General features: G+C 36.5%; 1 protein-coding gene across 1 annotated transcript; it reads right to left on the reverse strand.

The window, feature by feature from the left end:
- Positions 1-3,253: 3,253 nt before the first annotated feature.
- On the reverse strand, positions 3,254-6,426 carry LOC144548533 (uncharacterized). The gene is made up of 2 exons (XM_078297233.1): positions 6,138-6,426; positions 3,254-5,469 (listed from the first exon to the last, which is right to left on the reverse strand). Exon 2 carries the CDS (start codon positions 5,262-5,264, stop codon positions 3,549-3,551), a length of 1,716 nt encoding a protein of 571 aa, XP_078153359.1. The 5' UTR covers positions 5,265-5,469; positions 6,138-6,426; the 3' UTR covers positions 3,254-3,548.
- Positions 6,427-12,322: the final 5,896 nt, after the last annotated feature.

Below are 12,322 nucleotides of genomic sequence, written 5' to 3' on the forward strand. Positions count from 1 at the left end.
CTTGGCATCAGGGAGTGAATAGCCTCTAGTGCTGTGGAAATAATCACAGAGATCCTTTTGAGCTTGAGAAAAGCGGGTACCGGTCCTTCGAATTCAGGTTGTTATTGTGTTTTTCTCTGTAGACATGTCTCCACCAGTACTGAGTACTGACAGTAGAAGCACCCCATGCACAGTCAGAGGACTCCTAAATTTTACAAGTGAAGTACCAAATAAGGGATCCAGAATTTGAGGAAAGGAAAAAAATCACCATAATCAATCAAGGTGCTAAATTATTGGCTTAAAGGAAGTGGCAGGGGAGAGCAGAGCTGTTACCATTGTTCCGAGAAGAGGTTGAAAGATTGTTTAGAGAACGTGTACGAGTAGCCGTCAAAATCTGCTGCTGGTAGTGAGAATATCTCTGAGGGACATTTTCACAAACACTTGATGTGCATGTGCAAGAGAATTGTATTATACCACTAAGAAAGAGGAAGAGATGGGTAAGAGAGAGAGGCAATGGTGAAATAGAAAGGGAGAGTAATTGATTGATGTTGCTTAGTATTAGTATTAGTATTAGTATTAGTGAGAGGTTTGGAGAAGAGAGTGAGGTGGCGGTGAGCTGAGAGTGAGAGCTGAGAGGGACGAGTAGATCAAGGGTGGTACTTTCGTCCGATTTTAAAACCCTTCCTATTTCACAATGAAGAAGGTACTCCTTTTTTTTAATATATCTAAATTGAAGAAGGTACTCCTTTTCATGTATCTAAATATATTTATTTAGATAATTTATTTCACATCAAGTTGTATATTTGATAATCAAATTATTTATTTGATAATCAAATTATTTATTTAGATAATCAAATTATTTGATAATCAAGTTTATGATTTTTTTTTTAAAATTATTACTCTAAAGGTAGTTTTTTCTTTTCATATATCTAAATAAATAATTTGATTATCAAATATACAACTTGATTTAAAAAGTTACAACACGACATATATACAACTTGATTATCAAATACAGAGCACAACTACTATGTATTATCAATTAGAGTTTTAACATTCATAATTATATATACATTTCCTTTCTTAATATTAGATATTCTTAATAGCTATTGCTGAAGTCGCACGAGATGCCGTCACTGACACTGAAGCAGCAATAGCTGTTGTTGATTCTGTACGAGCTGCCACTACTGACACTGAAACCGCACGAGCTGCCACCGATGTCGAAAAGGACAAACTACATGTGAGAAATATGGTAGCTATTGTGGCTATTTCAGGTGTTATTCTGAATTTAGAACTAACTCTAAAGGGGACTGACCAACATAAAATGCCTAAGCATGAGAAAAATATGGTGGAAGTTCTGTCTCGCATCCACCAGAGTGATTATGTCACTTATCATTATTGTCTTCTCTACGTATTCAGGGGAACTAGTTTAGTACACTTACTAAAGGTGAAAGAGACATTTTACATTCAGTAAGTGTACCAAGTAAGTTCCACCTGAACAGAGAGAGAAAACATTAATTATCAAGTGACATGCTAAATCTGATGGATTCGAGACAACTTCCACCAAATTTTCTAATGTTTATGAATTTTATCTTGGTCTGACTCTTTAGAGTTAACTCTAAAGTCAGAAATAACACCTGAAACAACCACTATGACTATCCTATTTCTCACATGCAGAGAAATAACAAAAAAGAAAAAGAAAACAGAAAATAAATACGACGAAGATTTCAAAATTTCAAGTTTTTACAAATTTTAAATGGGTAATCGTTGTCATAACCATCATCAAATTTTGAAATATCTCATTTTCCCATCACAATTTGAAAATTGTTTATTTTCCCACTAAAAACGAACAGCCTTTCTCATTTTTTTTTTTCTTTTCCTAAATCTAATTTTAAAATTTTATTTGAACTGATGTCAAATTTATTTAAACTTTATTTTCGATAATTAGTCTTTAAATAATAGTCAAATAATCATGGCCACTAGAAGAGTAGCATTCCAATACTAAAAAAGTTTGTGGAAAATGATAAATTGAATAACCTCTAGAGCTGGCACAAAAAATATCCACAATCAATCAAAGCTCTAGAAATGGTACCAGAAATATTATATCTCCACATAATTTGTCTTTCTGAGCCACTTAGATTTATGATATTTTTCCTAAATAAATAAACAAACAATCATAAAAAAAAGAGGATTACGTATGTCTTTTGAGTTTTTAAAAAATATACAAATTGTCCATGTAAGTTTTGGAGAGAAAAAAAAACAGAAAGAGTGCTGCTGAATTTTAATAAATAAAAGAATTAGTAGAAATTCTACCGATGAAAATTATTTAATATTTGAATTGGTAGAAATTCTACTGATCCAAACTATTTTTTTTTTCTTTTTTCTTTTTGAACATGTTTACATGTGTTGGGATTTTCAATGGTTCCATTATCTATGACTACTTGATTTATGTTATGCTCCTCATATGATGAAGCCACAGAGAATCCAAACACATCTCTATTTTTCTGAAAAGAAAAATATATGATTTAAATCAATAGAATTTTTACCAATTCTTCTATGCATAAAAATTCAGCAGCACTCTTTATGTTTCTATTTTTTTTTTATATATATATTTTTTTTTTCTATAGATAAAAAATTCTCTAAATTTTGTATTTTAACTTTATATTTTGTCATTTTGCAAGTTACTGATAGATGAAACAAGCAATATTGTCGTCCTTGCTTAAACCCAGTCACTTAATAATGACCCTTGAAAGAAAAAAGCAAGTAAAACTTGAAAAATATTGCAATTGCCAACTAATATTTCTCAAATTGAAGCTAACACCGAATGTCTCCGAGATAAAATTTACAGCCACACCCAATCGTAAATTCATTGTGGTAATTTGTGCATGTATTAATATACCTGTACATATTGGCAACTTCACCCCTATACCGATAGATATTGTCAGACATCAAATTAAAATGAAGATACAAGGGATAATATATAGCCATGTCAATTATATCCGGGTTGGACGAGACCTTAAATCTAATGAAAAGGTCTGCTGATCATATAAACAAACTATAATTAACGGAAAGGAAAAATAGTAATGGTTGAAGCCAATATGCATTGCAAACATGTGCACTGAATGTTTCATTCGGAAGGGCCATTCAACTTTGACATATATCATTTTAGTTTTGATGAAAATTACAAGAAATTATGTAATGTTCAAAATAGTAAAATGCTAGAGATATCTCACTTCAATTAAAAGAATTGTACTTGATGTTCATAACACAGATAGCCTCATCTAACAACATTGAATTTCGATACAATACAATACGGGTTTTAATTTACTGACATCTGACATATACTTAGACTAGAATGCAAAGCAATCAAAAAAGCAGGCCAAAAGTGTGGCTGCAAAACATTAAATCACCCAAAAATATAAAAAAAATATAAAAAGAATATGTTCAGGCCTTTTTCACAAACACTTCTATTGTTACAAGTAACACTAAATGGAGCAACAAACTGTGCAAAAGTACATAAATTGATCATTTAAATTCAAATAAGCTATCTATTGACAACAGGATTAAGTACTTCAATCATTAGTCTTACCAATTGTCTGGTCCATGAGATCCCTCGCATCATCATCTCGTCCCATTTTCAAAAGTAGTTCTAATACTGGTGCAGAGGCAGCTAAATCGGATTTCACCCCTTCTTGCTTCATTCTGTTCAACACGCACATAGCCTGATCTACTTTTTTGTTCTTTGCATATGCTTTCAGCAAGGAAGTGTAAGTTGAGAGATCTGGCGCAACATGATTGAGTTGCATTCTATCTAAGATTTTCATCACATCCTCGATAGTGCCATAATTTGCATGGCCGGTAAGTAAAATTCTATATGATACAGCATCTGGTTTTATACCTCCCCTTACCATTAAGTCAAGCAACTTTTCAGCTTCCTTGCTTTGGCCTTGTTTGCACAAAGAATCCATCATTGATCCAAATGTAACCTCATTCGGCAAAATGCCATGATCAATCATATCCTTCAAAACTCTAATAGTCTCTTTCCAGCAGCCTACGTTAGAGTATCCATTTATAACACTAGTATATGTGATAAGATCAGGTGTGGCACCTTGATCAAGCATATCACACAATAGTTTCTCTGCTCTGTCAGGTACTCCCCTCTTGCAAAGTGAATCCATAATTATATTGCATGTCACGGTGTCTGGCGGTATTCCCTTTGAAACCATCTCATTTAGTAACTCCTTTGCCTTTTTTAGTCTGTTCATCTTGCATAGCCCATCTATAAGAGTGCTATAGGTAAAAACATCAGGATCCTTACCTCTAGAAATCATAATACAAATCAACTCTTCGGCTTTTTCAACTGCCCCCTCCTTACATAGTGCATCTATGATAGCAGTATAGGTCACAACATTGGGATCATGCCCTTTAGAAACCATGGACTGGAGCAATTCCACTGCCTTGTCCAATAGCCCATTTTTGCACAACCCATCTACGAGAGTAGTATAGGTCACAACATTAGGTTCAAGTCCTCGAGAAATCATGTAGGATAGCAGTGTTTCTGCCTTCTGAGTTTCTCCTTCCTTGCACAGGCCATTAATCAGTGAGTTGTACGTGACAACATTTGGCACAATACCCTCTGAAAGCATTCGCTCAAACAAACTAAATGCTTTACTAATTGCGCCTTCTTTACAAAGGCCATCAATCAGTGAGCTGTATGTCACTACATTTGGCACAATTCCCACCGAAAGCATTTTCTCAAAAACACTAAATGCTTTACTAATTGTGCCTTCTTTACAAAGGCCATCAATAATAGTGTTGTAGGAAATCACATTAGGTGTACAACCCAGCTTTGGCATTTTATTGAACACCATGGCTACGGCATCACTAATCCTATTCTCAGAACAAAGGCCCTTAAGTAGGGGATTGAAGATGTTAGGCTCAGCTCTCTGCCCGCCCTTAATAAATCGCCCCAAGAATACCAAGCCTAGTCTAGGCTGATTCATTCGGATACAGTAGCTGATCAAGACACTATAGGTGACACCATCGGGTGAGGGTGAGACCCGTCTAGGTTGGGTCCAGCGGTTAAAGAGTGAAAAGACAGATGCATAATGGTTGTTGGAGTTCTTCATACGAGTTAAGGCTGTAAAGAGTTGATTAAAGGAATAGATGGATGGTGTCGGGTTCTTTGCAGCCAGCAAGCGATCAAAAATTTGAAAAGCATCTTTAATAGTAAGGGTGCCCGACCGACAACGTTCTTTTACAACCAGTTCCAATTGGCGGATCCCCATGGCCGGCCGTGTGTTGGAAATGGTCAAAACTCCTCTTACAAGATTGGTGGTAGCCTCAAAACTGCTTCTAGAATATAGGCAGATACACCTCTTTTTTTTATTTTGTATGGACAGAAATCCAAAGAGCTCAGCCTTCACAGTTCAAGGAGAGAGGTCTGCCGCAAGGGCCTTACTGAATAAATGCTATAATTTATCAATGGATTACCTACAAACATAAAAAAGAAAAAATGATGAATAGAAGTGTTGCAGGTCAGTACAATAGGTACCAACAGACATGTTTAATGGCAATGCACATTTAGTACAGTCTCACAATGTAATAGTCCAACAAAATTAGGTAGTCTCACACAATTTCGATCAGATCAGCTACCATGCTATTAGGCTACAGTTAGGTACTGCCAGATGTATTTTCTGTGCTATACATATTTGTATTTTTTAAAAGTTGTGGTTAGGCAGGTGTAATGATTAGCAAAGGACAGTTGTATAATAAAATTAAGCACTTCCAGAAGGGCTTTTGGTGATTTGCCAGCCAGGGATATGGTCAATGAGAACTCCTATTTACTTCATTAATGGGACTGGTTCTTTTGCTTTTTGTTCACTTTATACATTGGTTCTACGTTGAGGATCTAAAATATAATTTCTAGTGCCATAGCAAGAAGATCAGGCCTCTAGAATCGATACACCTTGACCAAGAACAGAGTTGACGCCTGTCATAATTACAAACGATACTTTACAATGGAAAGGCTGAAAAAATTGAATCCATACTGTAACGTCTCTTTGGGACATTTTATCAAGCAACTTAAGTGCATGGTTAGAGGACTCCTAAATTGTAAAAGCACCTGTAAAGGAACCAGCACAGGAGGGCAAAGGTGTTACCATGATTAAAAATACCCTCGTCTGTCTTCTTCTTTCTTGCATTTCAGACAAGAGGTTGAGAGCTTGTTTAGAAAACGTGTACAAACCGTAGCCGTCAAAATCTGCTGCTTGAAGCGAGAATATATCTGTGGGACATTTTCACAAACACTTGCCGTGCAAGAGAGTTGTATTATACCACAGAGAAAAAGGAAGAGAGGAGTTTGTAAGAAGAGGTAGAGATGGGAGGCAGCGATGATGTTGGTGTGCTAGCAGAAATTTTGAGCTTTGATCCGGACCTTCCGATTTTTAAACAAGCAAGCAACAAGGTTCTATTAAACCTGATCTGATCGGTGGGACTCAAGTCAAAGATGCGACACCTGTACTTTGATTCACGCTCTTCTTTCCGTTTTTGGCTACTTATTATGGGAGCTATCGCAATGAGTCCAAACGGATCCAGTACCTCAGCAAAAGGAGATCTCCATTATCTCCTTCCAAAAATATTTTACAACTTTTCTTAATAATGTCCTCCCCTTATTTTTTATCTTTTTTCAATAAAAAACCAAAGAACATTTAAATTATTATTAATCTTTTATATATCTGTTTTTGTTTCAAAGAGGATAGAAAATTTTTGCTCCCGAGAAAAAAAAAAAAAACCACCCCTCAAGTAGAAAGATCGTAAAGTTTATAGTTGCTCTCCTGAATTTATTTAAACTTTTTTATAACTCCTGTTGAATAAATAAACTGCTAAAATTCTTGATTTGAATAAATTAGAGTGTGGAGTTTTGAAGATGCGTTGAAACTTTTGCAATGTTCAAGTTTTTTGCATTTCTTCAAAAAGAGCACAACTATTTGTGATCTTTTATCTCATTTTTTGTTTTGTTCTCATGCCCAAGTATAGCACAGGATATTCTTCAAAAAGACAGTAGTATAGCACAGGATATATATATATATATTTTCATTTTCTCGTGTTTAGTTTACACAGCAAATAAGGAATTAAAGATAAATTTTTTCTTTGTAAATTTAAGTGGGGTCCATTTACAATATTAAGAAATTCAATTATAAAAAAATTAGAGATATTTTTCAAACCTATGGCATAAAAAGCCAAAACCTTTTAAAATTATTTTGTCATGCTATACATGGGGTTGGTTGATGTTTAATTAACATATAACAACAGTAACCATTATAAGTTACAAAATTTCTCCTAACAAGCAATTTCTTCTCCAATTCTATGTAAACTACCAGTTTACCAAATGAAAAATACTGAGTGAGCTCAATTGATCCTAGCTAGGAAAAATTGATGCTTACCGCCTTCTTTTCTTCCTCTACAAGTTCTTCATGTACGCAGCAGCAATACATAGATTCTACATAGAAAGGCTACATTCAATTCAATAAGTAAAGGACCACAAAAAGCAATAACCTTCAATTCATTCCCATAATACCCTTCAGTGGCATTAGCTAGCTCTTCATCATAAAAATTCAAATTAAGGTTTTATTTCAAGAAAAAAGCTTATCATGGTTGGTTTTTTCTATTTCGGCCCAATATGACCTAGAATGTTTTATTGACTTATTCCTTGAATTAAATGTTTCTCTTTCCAAAACCATTAAAGAATGTTAATGTTTGTTGGACGGAATTAATTTCTTCCAAAATTTAATAGTTTAATATTTTCATTTAAATTATCTCCAGGTTGAACGAAACATTAAACCTAAGAAAATGTTCGCTGGATCATATAAAGAAACTATAATTAACGGAAAGGAAAAATAGTAATGGTTGAAGCCAATATGCATTGCAAAAATGTGCACTGAATGTTTCATTCGGAAAGACATTCAACTTTAACATATATCATTTTAGTTTTGATGAAAATTACAAGAAATTATGAAATGTTAAATAGTGAAATGCTAGAGATATCTCACATCTCACTTCAATTAACAGCAAATGTACTTGGATGTTCATAACACACACAGCCTCATCTACAACATTGAATTTGGATACAATACAATACGAGTTTTTACTGACTGACATATACAAAATAAAGCAACAGTAGACTAGAATGCACAGCACCCAAAAAAGCAGGTCAGAAGTGTGGCTTCAAAACATTGAATCACCCAGAAAAGAAACAAAATATGTCCAGGGCTTTTTCACGAACACTTCTATTGTTACAAGTAACACTAAATGGAGCAACAAACTGCCCAAAAGTACATAAATTGATCATTTAAATTCAAATCAGCTATCTGTTGACAATAGGATTAAACACTTCAATCATTAGTCTTACCAATTGTCTGGTCCATGAGATCCCTGGCATCATCATCTCGCCCCATTTTCAAAAGAAGTTCTAATACTGGTGCAGAGGTAGCTAAATCGGGTTTCACCCCTTCTTGCTTCATTCTGTTCAACATGCACATAGCCTGATCTACTTTTTTGTTCTTTGCATATGCTTTCAGCAAGGAAGTGTAAGTTGAGAGATCTGGCACAACATGATTGAGTTGCATTCTATCTAAGATTTTCATCACATCCTCCATAGTGCCATAATTTGCATGGCCGATAAGTAAAATTCTATATGATACAGCATCTGGTTTTATACCTCCCTTTACCATTAAGTCAAGCAACTTTTGGGCTTCCTTGCTTTGTCCTTGTTTGCACAAAGAATCCATCATTGATCTGTAAGTAACCTCATTTGGCAAAATACCTCGATCAATCATATCCTTGAAAACCATAATTGACTCTTTCCAACAGCCTAGCTTAGAATATCCATTTATAACACTAGTATATGTGATAACATTAGGTGTGGCTAGTGGTTTGCTAAACCCGTTAGGGGTTGAACCCGTTTTGCCCGGCCCGTACCCGTTACCCGTGGTACCCGTACCCGTTGCCCGGGTACAAACGGGTAGACGGGTAGACGGGTAATAAACGGACCGGACAACATAATTTTGAAAAAAACCCGTTGTACCCGTACCCGTCTACCCGCCAACCCGTACCCGTCTACCCGCCAACCCGTACCCGCCTACCCGTACCCGTACCCGTCTACCCGTACCCGCCTACCCGTACCCGTCTACCCGTACCCGTACCTGACCCGTTACAAAATTTGAATTTCAAAATTTTTTTGGCGGCACCCTATAGAATTCAGATCCAGTGCAATACCTGACTTTGTAGAATGAGATCTGAGTCATCAATTTTAATTTGGCATGAATCTCAAAACGGACCCCTATATCTAAACTCCATCTGGGATGTCTTTTAACTCGGCACGAATCTCAAAGCATAAAAATTCAGAAAAAAACAGAAAAGAAAAAAAAAAAAAAAAAAAACCCGCCCGTACCCGGGATACCCGTACCCGTCAACCCGCAACGGGTACGGGTAATAAACGGGTAGGGTAGTGGTTTTGGGAAAACTACCCGTCTACCCGTTGCGGGTTGTACCCGTACCCGTCCTACCCGTCTACCCGCCCTACCCGTTACCCCTAACGGGTTACCCGGAACGGGTCACGGGTAACCCGTTAGCAAACCACTAGGTGTGGCACCTCGACCAAGCATATCATGCAATAGTTTCTCTGCCCTGTCAGGTTCCCCCCTCTTGCAAAGTGCATCCACAATTATATTGCATGTCACGGTGTTAGGCAATATTCCCTTTGAAACCATCTCATTCAGTAACTCCTTTGCCTTTCCTAGTTTGTTCATCTTGCAGACCCCATCTATAAGAGTACTATAGGTAAAAGCATCAGGATCCTTACCTCTAGAAATCATAATACAAAGCAACTCCTCTGCTTTTTCAATGCCCCCCCTCCTTACATAGTGTATCTATGATGGTATTATAAGTCACAACATCGGGATCATGCCCTTTAGAAACCATGGACTGAAGCAATTCCACTGCCTTGTCCAATAGTCCTTTTTTGCACAACCCATCTATGAGAGTATTATATGTCACAACATCAGGTTGAATTCCCTGAGAAACCATGTAGCGCAACAGTTCCTGTGCCTTCTCAGTTTCGCCTTCCTTGCACAGGCCATTAATCAGTGAGCTGTATGTCACTACATTTGGCACAATACCCACCGAAAGCATTTTCTCAAACAAACTAAATGCTTTACTAATTGCGCCTTCTTTACAAAGGCTATCAATAATAGTGTTGTAGGAAATCACGTTAGGTGTACATCCCAGCTTTGGCATTTTATTGAACACCATGGCTACGGCATCACTAATCCTATTCTCAGAACAAAGGCCCTTAAGTAGGGGATTGAAGATGTTAGGCTCAGCTCTCTGCCCGCCCTTAATAAATCGCCCCAAGAATACCAAGCCTAGTCTAGGCTGATTCATTCGGATACAGTAGCTGATCAAGACACTATAGGTGACACCATCGGGTGAGGGTGAGACCCGTCTAGGTTGGGTCCAGCGGTTAAAAAGTGAAAAGACAGATGCATAATGGTTGTTGGAGTTCTTCATACGAGTTAAGGCTGTAAAGAGTTGATTAAAGGAATAGATGGATGGTGTCGGGTTCTTTGCAGCCAGCAAGCGATCAAAAATTTGAAAAGCATCTTTAATAGTAAGGGTGCCCGACCGACAACGTTCTTTTACAACCAGTTCCAATTGGCGGATCCCCATGGCCGGCCGTGTGTTGGAAATGGTCAAAACTCCTCTTACAAGATTGGTGGTAGCCTCAAAACTGCTTCTAGAATATAGGCAGATACACCTCTTTTTTTTATTTTGTATGGACAGAAATCCAAAGAGCTCAGCCTTCACAGTTCAAGGAGAGAGGTCTGCCGCAAGGGCCTTACTGAATAAATGCTATAATTTATCAATGGATTACCTACAAACATAAAAAAGAAAAAATGGTGAATAGAAGTGTTGCAGGTCAGTACAATAGCTACCAACAGACATATATTTGTATTTTTTAAAAGATGTGGTTAGGCAGGTGTAATGATTAGCAAAGGACAGTTGTATAATAAAATTAAGCACTTCCAGAAGGGCTTTTGGTGATTTGCCAGCCAGGGATATGGTCAATGAGAACTCCTATTTACTTCATTAATGGGACTGGTTCTTTTGCTTTTTGTTCACTTTACACATTGGTTCTATGTTGAGGATCTAAAATATAATTTCTAGTGCCATAGCAAGAAGATCAGGCCTCTAGAATCGATACACCTTGACCAATAACAGAGTTGATGCCTGTCATAATTACAAACGATACTTTACAATGGAAAGGCTAAAAAAATTGAATCCATACTGTAACGTCTCTTTGGGACATTTTATCAAGCAACTTAAGTGCATGGTTAGAGGACTCCTAAATTGTACAAGCACCTATAAAGGAACCAGAACAGTAGGGAAGAGGTGTTACCATGGTTAAAGAGACTCCAGTCTGTCTTTTTCTTTCTTGCAATTCAGAGAAGAGGTTGAGAGCTTGTTTAGAAAACGTGTATAAAGCGTAGCCGTCAAAATCTGCTGGTGGAAATGAGAATATCTCTGAGGGACATTTTCACAAACAGTTGATGTGCTTGTGCAAGAGAGTAGTATTATACCAATTAGAAAAAGGAAGAGATGAGAGCTGGGGTAAGACAGGAGGCGATTAGTGAAAAAGAAAAGGAGAGTAATTTGTTTTTGCTTTTAGTGAAGTGAGAGGTTTGGAGAAGAGAGTGAGGCGGCGCTGTGCCTGTGAGTGAGGGATCATTTGGTCCGATTTAAAACAACCAAGCAACAACAAGGTGAACCCAATCTGATCGGTGGGATTCAAGGGGTCAGAGATGCGAGACCTTCACCCTTCCTCTTTTTCATTTTTACATTTTTTTTTTTGCCCTTTTTATAACTCGGATCTCCTAGATAATTTGACGACTTTACTTGGATTTGCTCAGGAGACCATTATCCTCTTTTGGTTATTGACTACTTATTATTCATTGTACTTGATTATTCTCTTTTGGTTTTTGACTATTTATTATTCATTGTACTTTGTTGAAAATTTGATTGTGTCCAGTTATTAATTTTTTTTGTCAATTAAGTTTTTCAATCATTGCACATAATTATTATTAAGTTTTACTTGATTTTCTTAATTCAAATTAGTTCACTGAAATTTTTAATGAGTTTGGCTAGTATAACATCAGTGTCATTTCAGCCTATATATCACCAACTCTTAAACCTATTAAATCGACTTCGAATGACTAATCTAAATTGTTTAAACCGATTTACATTATGAGTGATGCGTTTACATACAAATTTTTTATATTTTCGAATT

Source organism: Carex rostrata, chromosome 33 (assembly GCF_964058835.1).
Source record: "Carex rostrata chromosome 33, lpCarRost1.2, whole genome shotgun sequence".
NCBI classification, from domain to species: Eukaryota; Viridiplantae; Streptophyta; class Magnoliopsida; order Poales; family Cyperaceae; genus Carex; species Carex rostrata.